This window comes from Antedon bifida, chromosome 9 (assembly GCF_963402885.1).
Source record: "Antedon bifida chromosome 9, ecAntBifi1.1, whole genome shotgun sequence".
NCBI lineage: Eukaryota > Metazoa > Echinodermata > Crinoidea > Comatulida > Antedonidae > Antedon > Antedon bifida.
This window is the reverse complement of record NC_136234.1, coordinates 182136-200484: the sequence shown is the minus strand read 5'-3', so window position 1 is coordinate 200484 and position 18349 is coordinate 182136. Positions and strand designations below refer to the sequence as shown.

The window sequence follows — 18349 nt, the reverse complement described above, 5'->3', positions numbered from 1 at the left end:
TTCTTAATGGATGTTCAGCTTTTTGTAAAAATTGAGAATTTTCTGCCTTGCAACTTTCATTATCTCTACTTCTCACAGTGAGAATCGTATTTAAAGATTTCCATAGATTAACAACATGTTTTGTGATTTATTATTCTTTTCAAACCTTTTTACATTCAGATATCTCCACTTGCTTGAGTATTACCTTCTATCAGCTTTGTATATGATGCTTCCATTGTGTTCAACTCATGTATCCAGCTTAAATAATAAATGCAAAGAAGTCATATTTTATTGCAACATGCCTGCCAAATGGAGGTTTTCATTTGTGAGAACTTCTCTCCCCTGCCCCCAACCTCATAGGCTTTTGGATGCCATTAAACTTTTAAACACAATCAATAGCACACTGATTTTATTCATTTTCTATGCTGTAATTTTCAATTAAAACTAAATTATGAATGAATTATAATATGGAAAAAGACCATGAGAACCTACCATATAAGAATAACAGGAATTACAAGTAGTATTGCCATGGTAACGAACACAAATCCACCTTCTAAAATCTGCAAAGTTGCAGGATATAAAGCGTTAAATATCACAGATGCCAGTGATACAGTCAAAGTTTCCAACGACGCCATGAATGAAAATAAGCTGCCTGTATAAAGTAAAAATAAAATATAATCATGTTTTGTTAACATTTCAAGGTCATAGCGAGAGGTTAAAAACAGATGAGGCAAGATGCTTTAAATATAATTATTAACATAAAATATGACCATATGTGCTTGAAAATTAGGGTGTGTGGAGAAAATTTAAAATTTCAGACAAGGTGAGTTCTGCCTCATGCTGGCTTACAGCCCTGCAATTATTACTTACTTACTGTATCAGTAATACATATAAATAACTGTACCTTGTTCATTTTGTCCTACAATTTTTGACATCATGGATCTTGATGTTGCAGCTGGTATAGCAGAGGTTGATGCTAACAACGGGACTTAAAAATTAAAAGGATTGGCAAGTTTATAACTCTGTCTACACTATCAAACTAGTTTGACAAAAAAAGTGTGATGTGCCCAAATATGTGATATTCCCAACTATGGTAGTGATATGACATCATCATGTCCATATATGGGCACATCATTGTCACATAAAGTTTTATAGTGTAGACAAGGCTTTAGGAAAATTGGCATAAAAAAAGACTATAACAGGGTCCTGATAAACAAGATGAATAGGAATTTACAGATTTACATATTCATATGAACATACCTAAAAACACCATCCATGTGGTACGTGAGAAGGCTAGCAGTGTGTAAGCACCCATTCTCATGACTACACCAATAATGATGAGTATGGTATCTTTGTAGCTGATGTTAAACCAATGCAGCAAAGGAAGACAGGTCAGTAAGACTAAGCTTACAAGTAGATTCTTAGTAGCTGAATAGTAACCTAAAACAACATTCAGACCAGTTATAATGTTATACCATCAGCCATATATTATGTTATAATGTTATACCATCAGCCATATATTATGTTACATATATTATGTTATAATGTTATACCATCAGCCATATATTATGTTACATATATTATGTTATAATGTTATACCATCAGCCATATATTATGTTATTTTAATATCTATATGCATCAGCTTAAAATGTTTAAGTTCAAACTTACTGATAAGTGTAGCAGACCAAGCTAATGGGTCCTTCTTAACATACAAAATGAATGTATCATTCTCTCCTGAAAAAAATTAACATAAATGTAATCAATTTCATGAAGAATCATAGTTGAATATAACAATATTGATATACAGGTAATATATACTATAATGGGAATTGTGGGATTGAATGCCATCACTATTTGACAATTACGGGATATATTTACAGATAGAATATTATATTTTTTACCCGATCCAACAAGCTGGAAAACAAATAAGCATATAATCAACATCACCAACTGTCCTCTTTGTTCAAATGGTCTTTTCTTTCCAACAACAATCAACGATTCTTTGACATTATTCAACTTGAATAATTCTAAACAAGCAATTTTTGTTGATTGTTCTTCATCATCAAGATTTTGATTCTCAAATATTTGTGAAGTGCTAGTTCCCTCTGATTTGTTCAATTCCTTTGCTTTTACTGATTCTCTTATAAAGAAAACTATGTACATTATAACACAAATGTTACAAATAATGTAATAAATAAAAACGGCAGGAAAACCAAGCTGGTCTATGACAATTCCACATGTTAACAGGCCCAGAAAACTTCCAAGAAATGTCATCGCTTCAAGGAGACTGTACCGCAATGTTCTTGATTCTTTTTTTGTCACATCACCAAGGTAACTAAACACAGAGAATGTCAATGTGGCATATGCACCACTGAGGCCTAAACAAATAGTTCCAAGTAATAGCCACGCTAAAGGTGCATAGATAAACAATGATGAAAATACAAGCACTAAACCATTGATTATCGAACCCACTGCTGGAGCTATCATGGTCATTTTTCGACCTACTTTATCTGACCAACGTCCAAGAAACATTGAGGAGACAACTGTAGGTATTGCGAGGGCGATGTTGATGTATATCAACCAATGAGATGTTTGTTTCTGGACAAAACTTTCTTCTGTTTTGTAAAAACTTAGATTTTTACAAACAACTGTATCATTGTATTGTATCATACAGACTTTATAGTAAATTAACTGTTGTAGTGAAGAGTATTGTAGGAAGGAACCAAGCATATAGAGAAACATAACAGGTTCAACTGTGATGGATCTTAATGCACCAATGGTCCGCCTCCTACACGAGTTCATATCCATGGTGTGGTCTAGTGCCTTCACGTTAAATATTATCTGTTGGCAAAAACATTTGTACAAATTAAAATTAGATATTAATTTATTTAACCATATTTTTTTTTCTTTATTTTGCTATTTTAATTTTAATTAATTTTTTTTTTACCGTCATTTAGCCTATATTATATTTATATTATATATTTCTGTTAAAGGAAAGTCTTTAAACAGTGATTGGTTGGGTTCGCTTTTGACAATCCTGGCTTTTTGTTTCATTTTGTATTTTTATGTATTCTGTTGTAATTGTAATGAGCCGCTATTGAATAAATCAAATCAATTAGCAGACTAGCGTGTGAGGCCGAATTGACTTTGAACAATTGCTACATACGTCGAACCTCGTAGAAGGTGTAGCCTAGCTAGGCTAGTAGAACTCTAGTCGGCCCTCTAGTCTAGGTCTAGAGTAGTAGTAATACCCTGACCTATTTGGCTAGTAAAGAATAGCCGTACACGAAAATATCATGCAGAAAAAAGTAGGTTATATATATAATTATATGCAACTTAAACCTATTCTCCTTTTCATTTCTTACGTAGTACACATTATATTCGGATACGTACCGCCACACTGCTGTGTGTGTGTGTGTGTGTACACGTCACAACTACCTAGTCGCTCAACAATATCACGCGTGGGAATGTAATGGATTGTTTTTTTCGGTCCCTGGATATTTCTCTACCATGGTGTCTCGGTCTTACTAGTAGATAGAGATACTGCTACTACATTAATGGCGTTTTCTCTATTTATCAGTTGAACACATTAAAGACAAGACACAATGCATAAATATACGTTTAACAAGTTTATTATTAAGTACTGAATGTATAAAAAAAATTAAAATGTATTTAAAAAATCTATTTACAAAAAGGTCCCTGAAACCGTAAATCTAAAAAAATTGATTAAAAAATGTTGAATATTGTATTAAATATATATGAAAGACATGTATATAAGATTTAAAGTTTGTAAATTAATTTACATAAATGTATGCATTATATTTGTTTTATATATTCTATTTTCCAACCTAATAAACCATCAAACATTTTTAAAATGCTGGGACAAATATAATTCAATCTTTTAACCACCACCATATAGTGGATGTACAAACTCACACAAATGACGTTTTAGCAGAAAGTTGATCAAACAAGATGGATGAGTATACTTGTTTCTATGACAACCATCTCATGCTGCAGAATCATGGTACCTGGATAATTCAAAGCAAGACTTATGTAGGCTAACTCTTTAGTAACTTGCATACAAATAATGTTATATGAGTTGAAAGATTTACTGTTATATTTAACAAGACAGAGTCAAGTTAAATAGAACACGCTTTTAATTTGAATTTCGAAGACACACTACTGGTTGGAATTGCATCATTCACCAGCCTATAGAATGTCTCACAAAAAGCTGACCATGCAATAGTCATCATCATTAACAATGGAGAAAATAATACATGTCACATGATACGAAATAAACTAATTAAATGGCAAGGATACACTCACTTAGTGTGTTGCTGTAAGAATAAATAACAAATATGGGAAATAAACAAAATAGAAAATTGGCATTAACAATGGTAATAATAACAATGGTAATAATACTGCACTTTCCTGATAATATTGAAGCACAGCTTTCTACTGCACGGTGTAATATATAATTTTCTACTAATTAATTAATTATATGTACTAACTTGTTATGAATTATTACTGTACAGTGCACAAATGTATAATGTATAGTAAAATAATAATAAAATATTGGTAATGGTAACAACCATGGCACTCAGGGGCACTATTAGAATTTAGCCCTCCAAGCCCAGTTGTAACGTTTTAAACATACAGGCAATCACTGTATTGAGTAAATTAGTTGTTTTATTATATTTGCTGGTATGGAAGTTGAGTGTACAACCTCACATGAGTTCATGGAAGTGTACGACCTCACATGAGTTCATGGAAGTTAAGTGTACGACCTCACATGAGTTCAGGTTCTTGGTATTGGCCAAGAAGACGCTGTCTTTCACGCATCAAACTTCTCATAATGTCTTCTTGTTGGTGATACTGAAACAGTTTAGCTGATGAAAATGCCATCTCCACAAACCAAACAAACAAGGAGAACCACAGACCAAACTATATGATCAAACACAATGTTTTATTATTCAATTGTTGTACTAGAGTAGAGAAGTAGACATCTTTGGGAGCATTGGCTTTAGTTAAGGGAATGGGTTTGGCCAAAACTAGTAACTGATCCTAATAATAATGACACTTACCAGTGTTATTCCGAACTGAATGCTAAACTTAGATGCATCAATATGTTCATGTTTCCAAATGTTGGCATATCCTACCATTTCACACCTATAACAAAGTCATTAACTGTTTTATCAAAATTACTGCAATGCTAACATGGAATTAAAATTAGATTGGGTTGAGTTTAAAATTGCACTGAATATTTATTTAAAAGAACCCACATTAGTTAAAATTATGGGTAAATTAGATATATACTGTATACCATTGGGATTCCAGGCTAAAATAAAGTGAATACTTTATTCGGTGATTTCTAGCTTTGCCGAGTTGTATGAATACTGACCTAATGGGTTTATAAGTGTGTAGACTGAGGGTTATGTTTATTACTTGGTGTTAACTTACGATCTTACAAAATTTCCAGAAGTGACCGAATTGCACCAACTCATGAAACCGATGGTAACGATAAGGCAACAGATCATGACCAGGAAGGCAAACATCAAGGTTGATAATGTTGTCAGAAAAACTCCAATAAATGAACTGCAAACAAAAATCATCAATTTCATTATATATCCATTCAAAGCATTTTTATTAATTAGTGGCGTTGAATGTAGTAGGAATTAATTTCCCTAATAATATATGCTGCTGAATGAAATATTTGGAAATTGTTCTGTATGTCTGGTTCAGAGCGGTCCTAACCTTGTGAAGGTTACTTCAATTTTATCAGTTTCTGAAAGAATTAAGATTTGAAATTTGTAATATACCATTCATAATCAATTCCAAGCAGGTGGCTGCTCTCTGGTGGTAGGATTTGTTTCTCTGGTAGGTATCTGGTGGTGTTTAGTAGGATCCCCCGGCCTCTAAATCGTAAGTGTAAATGGGGTACTATAGAGGGTCAACATATATGTTGACAGAAAAAAGTGACTGACACAACACACCAATTTGTTTAAAAAAACAATACATTTATTATTATCCACCAACACATTTTTTACCTGTCTGTGTCATTTGCTAAATGTATTGATAACCGAACAATCTGCACAAATGAGAGAATTATCTGGCAAACACCAATGAATACAGTAAAATTGCAGTAACCTGATGCACCCCAATTATCCACATAAAATGATAACCCAGTGGTGGTGTTGGAGTCGTAATGTCCTGAAGCGAAAAGCAGACATTTCCCTTCGAATGCCTTATTGTAGGAAAACATAGGCGGTAAGACAAACAGGGAAAGTAAAAGTAACAAAACAAATCCACAAACTTGGCTTAACACCAACAGATTACCAAAACCCATTATGACAGATTTATATAGGTATCACAGACAATACAATTTTCAATTAATTTTCATAAATAAAACTTTAAATGTAGAAAACAGCTTGAAAACAGTCATCACAAACGCTCTAATCGATAGCCGAAAAATGAGAGTGAAAAACAACAACGAATATGTGTATGATAATCTTTGTCTAAAGGGGGCGTAAATCACAAAATATCCACACACAAAAAACAAAAAGAGACTCGAGTGAAGTCCGCCCTCAAATTATAGCCATGGTGGCGTTGCGCTGTTCGAGAGAGCTGAGAGGGGGAGGCTACACGACACACTACTACCTGTAGCGGTTCAACATGGAAAATAAGGAGTCAGAAAATGATCTAAGTAATCCGTTATTTGATAAAGAATTATTTAGTGATCCAGCTGGAGGTAATTGAACACAAGATATTTATGATTTAATTTGAATTAATTTTGAAACATATAATAATATATATTTGCTAGGATTAGTATGAGTAGGCCAGGCATAAAAATTGAACTGTGTGTGTGTCGCGGTGTGTGTTTTTAAGAACCTCACGCGTACCCATACTCGATTAGATGGCGTAGGTTTGGAAGGCCTGGACTAGAAAAGTAGAAGAACCCAAGGCTTTATGAACTTGCTACTGCTCTTGCATTATTATTGTATTGGTCCTACCTTTACTAGTAGTATTGTATAATAATAGGCCTACTGTAGGCCTACACAATTATTAGGTTTTTAAATTGTGCTGCTTTAAAAATAAAAACAAAATATTTGCAAACAAAATTAGACCTCTACTATGTTCTCACCAGCATGTCATGAGTGGTGGTCGGCTGACTGACGGAGGACCAAGTTGTAAATTACTCGGAAGCATTATAATAATATTTTTAATCGTATGTAATGGTTTTCTTCGTGCATGTTTTTTATTTACTCAACGGCGAAATTTGAGGCACAATGGCACCATACTGTGAACCTCAATGAACTAGTATGTAGGCTAGGCTAACTTCTAAAAATAATATAGCGAACGTCCAATAGATGGTGAAAGCGCGTCTCAGTCGTCACTTTGTTACGCAGTCTTTTGTTTCTTGGCTTGCATCGTCATATAGTGGTCATGTCACATGTCTCATATGCATTAGGCCCTTCATGCATTCCTCAGCTCTAGAAAGTACCTGTTATTAATCAATTTTTTTAGATTGGTTGTGGTTGATATTTTTAAGCGTCATGGATAAGGTTTTAAGCGTCACGGCCGCCCGTAAAGCGTCACGGCCGACCGTAAAGTGTCACGGTAGAGAACCCAAGTATCACGGTACTGTGACGCTTCAAAGGCCTGGGGAGAACACTGAGTTTTAATATTTAGGAACGAGTATTATATTTAGGAATGAGTTTTATATTTAGGTACGAGTTTTAGGAATGCAATTTTACCGTACCTTTAGCAAACCGAAGCTCCCTCTATAATTACTGTACTGTTTTTAGAATTATGGATACGGTACTGTATCTTTAGACACAGCGATTTTTTTATGTTGACGTCACTGTATTTATAATTCGCTAAGCCAATGTAGGATTAAATTAATAGTGTAAGTCTAGAATCGCTGGCATGAAAGTGGTGGCGAGAACCATGTATGTATTAGATTATGTGCATGACTAATTTTGTTGCTTTTTATTTTCCCAGATAATGGCATTGGTGGTGATAACCTAATAGTAATCGATGAATTAAGTTTTGGAGGCGATGGTGACCTTGAACCTCCATTCCAAGAGCAGCTAGAAAACTTCTTAGAGTCTACTGGAGTAGAAGAAACAATTGATCCACCAATTGCTGGTGCTTCTGGTGAAGAAAGTAATGCAAGTACTATAGTATCGCAAACTGAGCAGGAGGAACCTATGCAAGTTGCAGAAGATACTGCAAAGAGTGTTGTGGTGGAGCAAACAACCACTAACAAGGAAAATATAAAAAGTGAAGGTGCTGATGACAGTGAGGTTCAGAATATGGAAGCTGTAAAGGAAGAGGAAACAACTGGAAAAGAGGAAGAAATGGAAGTAGCAAAACCTGAAGTGAAAGAAGAAAGTAAGGATGTTGATATGAAAGATGAGAGTGAATCTGCTAAACAGGAAGTAGTGGATGAAAAGGATAAGGACAATGATAAAGAAACAGAAGTGAAACCGGATGAGAAAACGGAAATTAAGGAGGAAAAACCAGATGAAAAAGAAGACAAGCAGGAAAATCAAGATGAAAAAAAGGATGAAAAACCTGATGATACAATGACAAAAAAAGAGAGAGATGCTAAAATAAAAAGTGACAAGATTTCGCAAGAGCTGGCACATCACTGGAAAGCCGTAAACAAAAACCCAAGTGACTTTACGTCTTGGAGCTATCTTCTGCATTTTGTAGAGACTGGGGTAAGTATCCACTTACAGCAATACTCTGTCATTAGTTTTTAATTTTGTTGTTGTTTTAAAATGAAATTAATGTTAATTTAGCCAAAAATGTGTTTTCTTGCAACAGGGTCATCTTGAACCAGCCAGGAAGGCATTCACAGAATTTTTCAGTCGATACCCATACTGCTATGGATACTGGAAGAAGTATGCTGATATGGAGAAGAAAAATGGGAATTTAGACAAAGCAAAGGAGGTAAGTAGCTAATCTAATCCATCGTAATCAAACTAACACCTTTTGCATTGCAGGGCATAACCATTTACTTCTAATTTTCTATAGATAGGCTCTAATCACTATTTTAAATTTATTTGTTTAGCTGGTGATCTGAAAATGGTAAGTAGTGTTCCAAAAGATCCGGAGTTTCTATAGCCAAGTGAGTTTCTATAGGCAATTACCGGTACAAATGGTCCGTTTATGGTCCACAAGATTTCATATGAAAGTTGTTGACTCCCATTTTTTGCACAGGAAACTTTAGCAGATTTCAATAGTCAGAGCAACGTGGAACATTTTGTGGCAGCACGTGCTTAACTCGGCAAAGACAATGGAGTGGTCAATGCACAGGTTTTTTTCATTTCTTGTTTATGCCGATATCCATTTTTCTAATCGGTACAGTAATAGCTAGGCAGCTTTTTTGGAATGTCTTTTAGACATCGAAATTGGCAAGCTAGTATTAAACTGATAGATTGTATTCGCATGCATCCTGATCATTTATTTATTAATTATCTATCAGTTTTTACTAAGCTTGTTTTTTACTTTGTACAATGTTTTTAAGATGTTGAGATGTTATATTTGCAGGTTTTTGTACAAGGTTTGAAAGCAATTCCCCTAAGTGTTGAATTATGGATCCATTTCATCAACTTCACAATGCAGAATACCAAGGAAGATGAGGAAAGGGTTGAAACTATCAGAAAGTATGAACATAACATTATTTAGTTTATGTATTAGAAATAATCTTGTTTATATACCTGTATTTATTATTTTTGTTTTGAGGACTAAATAAAGGTTTCTTTAAGTTTCACTATTCTAATAATCCACATTCACAATTTTTACCATTAATCAGTCCAAAATACTGATCTTCTTTGGAGCAAGGTTTACAGCAGTATAATACTTTCTACATTTTTAACAAATGAAAAGAACAGTAAACATATGATACAAAAATGTCTTTTGTTACTTTGAATACAGTTATACTTTAGTTTTTTCAATTGATGTGTTTAAAAGACACCTTTCCATTTAAATGAATGTTAATACTGTAGTATTCTACATATGCAAGTTTATTTAAATGAATGTTAATACTGTAGTATTCTACATATGCAAGTTTATTTATTGTTGTTTGTAGACTGTTTGAACAAGCCATTGAAGCAGCTGGAACAGATTTTAAATCCGATAAACTTTGGGATATGTATATCAAATTTGAAAGAGAGCAGGCAGATGCAAAACGACTGACTCACATATATGATCGACTGATTCGAATTCCAACACAACTCTACAGTCATCATTTTGAGAAGTGAGTGAAATCATTTTTTATTTCATCTTATTAATTTGTATACTATTCAACCAAAACCTTCGAAGTTTAAGGAGTACTGAGAGAGTTAGGGTTAATTAATGTCTCACTATACTCAAAATTTTATTTTACATTTCCATAACAGTAGCTCTACAGTGCCTGAGCATCAATAGGCAATGTCTTGAACATAAAAAAAAATGTGATAATAGTAATTAAACAAAAAAAGTGTAGAGTTCTGTCTACAGTATCAAACTTTATGTCAAACAAAAATGTGCATGATGTCATATCACTTGTATTTGGGCATATCACTACTGTATTTGAGCATATCTCATCTTTGTCACAAAAATTATCTTTTGCAAGGTTCAAGAAACACCTTAACAGTCAACCAATCAAAGATGTGCTGTCAGACGCTGAACATGAAAAGCTTCGACTGGAATTTCTTGACGACATTGAAGCTGAGCTTGAGGCGTCCATGAAAGATGATGAAACGGATATCCCAGGCGGAGATGTTGCACCCCCAGGCCTTGATGATGCCCCACCAGGAATAAGTGATGAACCCCCAGGTGACCAACAAAAAAAGAGTACTATTAAAGAGGTTAGTAACAAAGTGATCATTTGAGCTGAAGATAAATAAGTAAAAGAAGCAATTTTTCCTGAATGTTCAGTTTATAGAACCAATTTCCTTTGTTTTTGCAGAAATTTGTTTTTTTTTTAATTGTTTTTTATTAAAAGTATATGTGATATAAGTAATTTTGAGATTTAAAAAAAAATTCTGTATTAGTTTTTGGGTCAAAATACGTACTTTTAAGTGTATTTTACTGAATAATTAATCTTTATAGATGAAAAATGAAGGAGATCAAATTAAAGAAAAAGCGTTGAAAAGTCGCAATGCAATTCATAAAGAAACTGAACAGGAAGTGAGCAAGAGATGGACTTTTGAAGAATCTGTAAGTTAATATTCAATTTAATATGTGTGTCACCATCCATCAAATGCATTAGTTATACCCATTATACAATATATATAAGTTTATACTTTTGGAGGGAGCTAATAACAATAAATAAGGTGGTGTAAATCCTATTGTCTGTTTTCTTTCAGATTAAAAGACCTTATTTCCATGTCAAGCCATTGGAGAAACCGCAACTTAAAAACTGGATTGAGTATCTAGATTTTGAGATTGCTGAAGGAATGTTGGAACGAGTGGTGATTCTTTTTGAAAGGTGCCTTATTGCCTGTGCTCTCTATGAAGACCTATGGCTTAAGGTCAGTATTTCATACTTATTTATGTTAAGTACGTACAGTATGTCATGTTATTGTTGGCATGAAATTCGCTGTTCAATATATATGTTTTTATTTTAAACCATTCAAACTTAATTTGTTTTAGTATGCCAAGTTTATGGAGCCCCACAGTATTGATGGAGTGCGTTCAGTTTACACAAGAGCTTGTACCATCCATCTTCCAAATAAATTAAACATTGTATCTCACTGGGCTGCATTTGAAGAAACTCAAGGTATATGAACATTTGTTTATTTTAGTACAGTAAGTGGTGTGAATGTAGTTTGAAGTACTGTATCAAGTCATAATTATTTGATCATTTATGTTGAAATTTCAATTAATTTTTAAGGAAACCATGAAAAGGCTCGTGAAATCTTAGAAGACCTTGAGAAACGACACCCAAAGTCCACACTCATCATCCTGCGTCAGATCAACTTTGAGAGGCGAATCGAATGTCATGACAACGCTATCAATATTTTTAAGAATGCTCTACAAAAAGCCGAAAACAATAAGAAAGAATTTGTTTTCTTCAGTAGCAAACTTGCGAGATATCAGCATAAGGTATGTCATTCATTCATATCAACGTCTAATAATAACAAACTAGTGTTTTGTGTATTCAATGTAGCTTTAGCGAATTTATTGTTTTATTAACCGTTTTAATACTTAATTCCTGCAGATTTTAGGAGACTTTGACAAAGCAAAAGAAGTATTAAACTCTGCTTTAAAGAAAGACTTGGTAAGTAGATTGTTACAATCTTAATTAGGTCTATTTATGTGAAGGGAGTAATGTCACAATGTTATCTTTTGACCAATTTTGTAACCACTTTTTCTTATAATGTGCACAGGACAATGCAGAGATATACCTGCAGTTGTTGGATCTTGAGTTCCAAAAGTGTCCTCCAAATGAAAACAATGTGATGGAACTCTTTCAAATGATTCAAACATCAGGATTGGATGCTTCAACTAAGTTCATGTTCTCACAGCGGAGGATGGAATTTATTTTAGACTTTGGACAAGATGTCAAACAGTAAGTTGGCAGGGTTCTTTGTACTGGCAGTTGGCAGGTTTATCAGTTTGATTTGTCATTTTGATAAATACAGAATTTATTCTAGCATCATTTTTATAACAGTAATTTTTGTAATTACTATTATTTTATATTTTTTAGGTTGTTGCAAGTGTTTTCCGAGAACCAGAAAATGCTAAAATCGCAGCAGTTAGCCCAAAAGAAAAGGGCAGCTTTAGAGAGCACCTCCGAGTATGTTATTAGATATCTTTTATACAAATTAATATCCCAGTAATGTAGTGAAAGTACTGTAGTAATGTCTTGAATTCATTAGAGGTTTAATATATTTAAATGTTGCTGTATTTTACAGTATTAATGATGGTTTCTTTTTTCTTTTCAGAAATGCAGCACCACCAGAAAAGAAAGCAAAGACTGAAGCCAAAGCATCTGGTGATGGTGCCACATCTTCGGATGTCTCATTAGCCCAGAACCAACAACAAGCACAGGTACAGCAGTCATACCAGCAACCAATGCATCAAAACAGACCACCACCACCACAGCAGATGATGCCGCCTTATCAACAACAAGGATACAACTATGGTTGGAATCAGTACAACCAAGCACCAGTGAGTACTACTTCATATGATTGTATTTTAGCCAAATGATTGGATTAAATGATTGTTTTACACTGATGTTTTTGTTCAGTTTTTGGGTAGTAATTTGTTGTTTCTTTTATGCAGCACAATGCTTACAACTACCAACAGTGGGGTGGCTACAACCAAGGATACTATTAAGCACAGACTTAACTACCAACAGTGGAGTGGCTACAACCAAGGAGACTATTAAGCACAGACTTAACTACCAACAGTGGAGTGGCTACAACCATGGATACTATTAAGCACAGACTTAACTACCAACAGTGGGGTGGCTACAACCAAGGATACTATTAAGCACAGACTCAACTACCAACAGTGGGGTGGCTACAACCAAGGATACTATTAAGCACAGACTCAACTACCAACAGTGGGATTGCTACAACCAAGGATACTATTAAGCACAGACTCAACAACCAACAGTGGGGTGGCTACAACCATGGATACTATTAAGCACATACTCAACTACCAACAGTGGGGTGGCTACAACCAAGGAGACTATTAAACACATACTCCACTACCAACAGTGGGGTGGCTACAACCAAGGATACTATTAAGCACAGACTTAACTACCAACAGTGGGGTGGCTACAACCAAGGATACTATTAAGCACATACTCAACTACCAACAGTGGGGTGGCTACAACCAAGGAGACTATTAAACACATACTCCACTACCAACAGTGGGGTGGCTACAACCAAGGATACTATTAAGCACAGACTTAACTACCAACAGTGAGGTGGCTACAACCAAGGAGACTATTAAGCACAGACTCAACTACCAACAGTGGCGTGGCTACAACCAAGGATACTTAAGCACAGACTCAACTACCAACATTGGGGTTGCTACAACCAAGGATACTATTAAGCACAGACTCAACTACCAACAGTGAGGTGGCTAGAACCATGGATACTTAAGCACAGACACCCAAATGAAATGCACAATATAGTGGTGTACAGAAATTCTTCTAAAACATTGTACAGTATTTCTTTATTCATTTTATTTGGTATGTCTTAATGATGAGTATCATGAGTGAGATTCAAATTAATTTTATCTCATCTCAAAATTATGTTTTTTTCGCGCCATTTGCATGTTCCATCATCCTTTAAAGGGCTTTATTCAGCTTCACAGCGTAAACAACACGTTACGTCATTCCATATAACTCGAGTGTCTTATGCTAACGTGAATGATTGGCCTTATCCAGATTAGCATTATCAATTTTTTAAATTAACTCACAATGGTGTTCAGATTGGACGTATTTGTGTGCAAGTTGCATTAATAAAGTTCTTGTATTTTTCTTGAACATCTTTCAGAAGTAGACGCTCATGTTATTCATCTTGTACCCTTTAAGTTTCTTTTTCGATCTGATTTCTGGTATTATATTGAGTAAACTTAACTATAATACCCCTTTGGTGTTGGTATTACTACAGTATTATAGTAATGTATATTGGATATCTCAACTTATAGCCTTTTCATGTGCATAAATTGTTACAATTTTTAACCAGGTTTGATCTCCCATTTATTACATTTTCATACACGCACCTGTACGCTGATTGATCGTTTAATGGCAGGGCAATACACGCTCGCGCAGTAATAACTCGGGGGAAAAAATTGTATTCACTCTATGCAAACCTGATTACAACTTGCATTTTCAGATGTAAAAAGGGTAGTAGTTGAGATGTATTTTACTATTCCATCGGTTTTCGTAAATTTTTGGTTTTAAATTTTTCTTTATGTATAGAAGGTTGCCATTATTTTCATAATTTGCTTCTGATATTACTGTAATTAAAATATGCTAATTAGACAAATTAATTGTTTTATTAATTCTAATAAAAAAGGTAATTCAGATACAACATGTTCATTGGCAGCAATTGTATTATGTAAAATATAGTATAACTCTACACACCAACATAATAATGTCTTTGCAATGATGTTATTACATGCTACAGTATAACCAAGCGGGGAAGTGCGATTTGATTAATATTATTCATTAATATAGGTTCTGAAGAATAACTGCATATCTAATGAAAACTTAACATTTGGTCCATGTGTTGTAAATGTACCAGAAAGTTTCTGTAATAAATGCATCACACACTAAAGTCTATTAAAAGCATAACAACACGTTTAACATTACTGTATTTTAATATTCAGCTGCATATACTGTACCTACATCATTCCGACTAGTTATAGAAAATACAGTATTGTGCTTGACTGATATCATAAAGGCTAATAATCATTTTTTAGGCATTTATTCTTAAAGACATGATTTAACCAAAGGCACATACTTTCGAAACTAACTTTACAGTCTTGAAATTACTGAAATATGCCAGAAGTACAATTCATCTTTACAACTGCCTGGTAAGGCTCTCTCATAATTAGGACACTGTAGAGGACGCATAATCTATATTTAGACTGCTGGTTTTTCTATGACATGGATGTAATAAGCAGGATTATCCACCTCATTCAAAGGTTTGTAGTCTGCATACACCTTATGTTTACAGTTGTTACCGAATGCCTCCATTAGTAATTCTGTGAACGCTTTCAGTCGATGTGGATAGTACGACAGTCGAAACCTGATGGAAAAAAAAAAAAAATTGAAAATTTGCGCTGTTGCTATAAATATACTTGAGATAGTACAAAAAACACACATGATTACAGTAAGAGCCACAGATTAAAATAGCAAAATATATATTTCTGTATGGCAATATTGATATTGCTATTAGTATTAATAAATTTCTGTTCTGTCTTACTTGTAGACCGAGTCTTCACTTTTGTCCAACTTCATTCGTTTTCTGGACGATTCTGCTAGTGTTTGTTCTTGTGCTTTCTCAATATCGATATAGTAATCCAATGTCACCATAGATGATTTACCATTAACATACAAGACAGATGTTTGTATGTCATTTACACAATTACCCTAAGAAGATAAAAGAAATTATTATTATTAAATTATTTTTCACAAATAAGAAGCACTCCTCTTTGATCACACAACCGGGTCAAGAAGTAGGAGCAGTCTTTAATTTTACTTAAATTTCCCTAAATAATTCATTCCACCACACTAGTACAATGCAGTGAACTGGAACCACTCAAACTACTTATTCTTTTATCCGTTTAGTACCTTTACCTGATAGTAAATGTTTTTGACAGGAGCCCGACCAGAATCCAATATAGCGTCATAATTGCGATGATCAATTATCATAACTCCTCCTGGCTTTACCATGTGTGCAAAATTTTTCAGAGCCGTTTTGATGTTTCTTAAATCCCCATCAAAATCTGGAAGATGGGCAAAAGAATTTCCAAGACAAATAACACTATCAAAGGCCCTGTCTGCACCAATGTCATCAGGTAGAGTCAACCAATTACCAATATCAATTTCTGAAATATAAATAAACAAGAAAAAGTTAGAAAGAAATGCTTTACTGTAGAGGAGAGCAGGATACGTTGAGCCATCTAACTTTTTTTCGGCAGTTGGAGATTTAAAGGTACTGTCCTCTATGCATTACCACATTAAATACTGTATTTTTGAGGCATGAGACAGTCCTTGAAAAACCAAACTAAGCATGATGTGAACAAAAATCTATTTCTAGCATAAAAGTTAAATTTACTTTATATATATGTGCATTGCATTTGTGCATTGCATACAATGCTGCTTTATGTTGCCCAGTTCTCACTGCCCCTAACAAATTGGCATATTTGTCAAGAGAACACCAACAATATTCCCAGACAGTTAGATAGCATTTTATAAGTTTAAAAAATACTGCTTAATTATTACACAGTAAATTGTGGTAGATACGAACCTGTAAATCAAAGTGGAGGAATATGTCATCAAAATTAAGGTGAAATTGTTGTTCAATCTTACCTATGTTCAAATGGGATTAAGTTTTGAGAGAAATCATTAATTCTTGAAAACAAGAATTGTTACCCCATTTATCAAAGGCCTCTTCCTTTCTTCGTGTCCATCTTTCTTTGAAAGCGTGCATGATCATCTTATCAGAGGCATCACAACTTGTCACCAAAAAACCAGATTCTAATAACATTATTGAATCTATCCTATATAAAAATATACATTGAAATATTATTTATTTTAAGAAAATAAAAATATATATATATAAAAAAAATAAAATGATTGGATGATGCATGCTATATTAAGCTTCTCTACAGAATATACAACCCGGAATTGTTACTGATGATAAAGGAGGTCAATGTCAATTTACACATTTTGCTCTCTAGAGGATTAACATGGATAATAAAATAATAGTTGATAGCCATCCTTTTATTTAATTATCATTTTATATCTTATTATATAAACTCCATCATGGATCATCAAAAAGGTTTAAATATGCAATTTTCTTCCAATTTTTCTTACCCAGTTCCACATGCAACATCAAGTATGGTGTTGCAGTTCTTTCCTCTGAGCAGTTTGATAATCCAATCTTTGTAGTAGTCTGTTCTACCAGATTTTGTACCAATGTAGCACTCCCACACTTTAGCGGCCTTACCGTCGGCATACTGATCGCGGATACCTTCCGCTGGGATACCCAGTGATCGCGTTCGGAACACACTGTCGATTCGTTCTGACCCAGACTTTGACATGATGTTTTTCGATTATAAAACAACAAATTTAGGCGTACAATTTAGACCTATTTATGCAGTGGTTTCTAAAGATATTTAACGTGAGCTTCTTTTCAAGAATAAATTCGCTTTACTAACAATATATTACTGATTACTGTACGATTCTGGATAGAACTGGTTCCAAATATGGTACATATTTGCAGCAGCATAAACACAATAAGGTTTTTCCAGGGACGTGGCGTGGCGACGGTGTGTTAAGTAAAAGCCAATCAAATCGCTAGAAAGTAAGAACGATGATACTGTACTCTCTGCTGCTGTGCCATGGACCTATAAAATTAGGTAATTTATAGGTCCATGACTACTACTAACTGCACGTGTTATTTTACCAGGAGATACGAAATTTATATAACAGTTAAAAAATCAGGGAGTTGTTATAATACATAATAAGTAATAAGTCAACCTTCTTTTTAATTTATTTTACCAACAAACCATATTGGAGGAGAATTCTTATACACACTTCTCATTTTCTGTACAAACCCTATTCTATTTTTACGAACAGGTCCTCCTAAGGCCTATCATTTCTACATTGTCAAAAAATTCTTTT

General features: G+C 34.0%; 4 protein-coding genes across 23 annotated transcripts in view; 1 reads left to right on the top strand and 3 right to left on the bottom strand.

Moving 5' to 3' along the window:
- LOC144851834 (lysosomal proton-coupled steroid conjugate and bile acid symporter SLC46A3-like) overlaps positions 1 to 3396 on the bottom strand; it is a 123302-nt gene extending 119906 nt beyond the window's left edge. Inside the window, exons 1-7 of one of the 6 annotated variants that reach the window (XM_078709468.1) lie at positions 3373 to 3396; positions 1881 to 2820; positions 1648 to 1713; positions 1240 to 1419; positions 884 to 967; positions 472 to 631; positions 185 to 237 (exon numbers count right to left, since the gene is read on the bottom strand). In XM_078709468.1, the coding sequence (XP_078565594.1) occupies positions 185 to 237; positions 472 to 631; positions 884 to 967; positions 1240 to 1419; positions 1648 to 1713; positions 1881 to 2787 (1450 nt within the window). In that variant the 5' untranslated portion in view covers positions 2788 to 2820; positions 3373 to 3396. Of the gene's footprint in view, positions 1 to 145; positions 238 to 458; positions 632 to 883; positions 968 to 1239; positions 1420 to 1647; positions 1714 to 1880; positions 2847 to 3321; positions 3343 to 3372 lie in introns of those variants that run through there. The other 5 variants (XM_078709469.1, XR_013614229.1, XM_078709470.1 and 2 more) reach the window with 5 other exon arrangements.
- Positions 3397 to 3595: 199 nt separating this feature from the next.
- LOC144851714 (transmembrane protein 179-like) lies at positions 3596 to 6460 on the bottom strand. The gene is made up of 5 exons (XM_078709306.1): positions 6027 to 6460; positions 5440 to 5574; positions 5064 to 5148; positions 4772 to 4923; positions 3596 to 4007 (listed from the first exon to the last, which is right to left on the bottom strand). The coding sequence occupies exons 1-5, from the start codon at positions 6323 to 6325 to the stop codon at positions 3986 to 3988; spliced, it is 693 nt and encodes a 230-aa protein (XP_078565432.1). The 5' UTR covers positions 6326 to 6460; the 3' UTR covers positions 3596 to 3985.
- A 129-nt stretch (positions 6461 to 6589) lies between these two features.
- Positions 6590 to 15294, top strand: LOC144852527 (pre-mRNA-processing factor 39-like). 15 transcript variants are annotated; one of them, XM_078710388.1, is made up of 19 exons: positions 6590 to 6727; positions 7981 to 8705; positions 8812 to 8937; positions 9538 to 9653; positions 10079 to 10246; positions 10604 to 10838; positions 11083 to 11190; positions 11340 to 11504; positions 11626 to 11752; positions 11867 to 12078; positions 12194 to 12253; positions 12363 to 12544; positions 12683 to 12772; positions 12921 to 13146; positions 13261 to 13288; positions 13394 to 13543; positions 13597 to 13647; positions 13701 to 13803; positions 13857 to 15028. In XM_078710388.1, exons 1-16 carry the CDS (start codon positions 6652 to 6654, stop codon positions 13468 to 13470), a joined length of 2721 nt encoding a protein of 906 aa, XP_078566514.1. In that variant the 5' UTR covers positions 6590 to 6651; the 3' UTR covers positions 13471 to 13543; positions 13597 to 13647; positions 13701 to 13803; positions 13857 to 15028. The 15 variants fall into 15 exon arrangements, with proteins under 15 accessions (XP_078566514.1, XP_078566511.1, XP_078566509.1 ...); XM_078710385.1 differs by lacking the exon at positions 13597 to 13647 and having other exon boundaries at positions 13394 to 13595; positions 13857 to 15294; XM_078710383.1 differs by having other exon boundaries at positions 13394 to 13647; positions 13753 to 13803; positions 13857 to 15294.
- Positions 15293 to 17950, bottom strand: LOC144852530 (glycine N-methyltransferase-like). The gene is made up of 5 exons (XM_078710398.1): positions 17540 to 17950; positions 17096 to 17223; positions 16298 to 16548; positions 15924 to 16090; positions 15293 to 15746 (listed from the first exon to the last, which is right to left on the bottom strand). Exons 1-5 carry the CDS (start codon positions 17764 to 17766, stop codon positions 15581 to 15583), a joined length of 939 nt encoding a protein of 312 aa, XP_078566524.1. The 5' UTR covers positions 17767 to 17950; the 3' UTR covers positions 15293 to 15580.
- Between the last annotated feature and the right edge of the window lie 399 nt (positions 17951 to 18349).

Bases quoted from the DNA above. Each gene is read 5' to 3' on its own strand.
- LOC144852530 (XM_078710398.1), bottom strand. From the start codon at position 17,766: ATGTCAAAGTCTGGGTCAGAACGAATCGACAGTGTGTTCCGAACGCGA. The intron at 17,224-17,539 runs GTAAGAAAAATT...ATTTTTATATAG, and splicing joins GATGTTGCATGTGGAACTGG to GATAGATTCAATAATGTTAT. The intron at 16,091-16,297 runs GTAAAGGTACTA...TTATCTTCTTAG, and splicing joins TCAAAAACATTTACTATCAG to GGTAATTGTGTAAATGACAT.
- LOC144852527 (XM_078710385.1), top strand. From the start codon at position 6,652: ATGGAAAATAAGGAGTCAGAAAATGATCTAAGTAATCCGTTATTTGAT. The intron at 11,753-11,866 runs GTATATGAACAT...TTAATTTTTAAG, and splicing joins TGCATTTGAAGAAACTCAAG to GAAACCATGAAAAGGCTCGT. The intron at 13,147-13,260 runs GTGAGTACTACT...TCTTTTATGCAG, and splicing joins ATCAGTACAACCAAGCACCA to CACAATGCTTACAACTACCA.
- LOC144851714 (XM_078709306.1), bottom strand. From the start codon at position 6,325: ATGGGTTTTGGTAATCTGTTGGTGTTAAGCCAAGTTTGTGGATTTGTT. The intron at 4,924-5,063 runs GTAAGTGTCATT...TTGATCATATAG, and splicing joins TTCAGTTCGGAATAACACTG to TTTGGTCTGTGGTTCTCCTT. The intron at 4,008-4,771 runs GTGAGGTCGTAC...TGAATTATCCAG, and splicing joins TACCAAGAACCTGAACTCAT to GTACCATGATTCTGCAGCAT.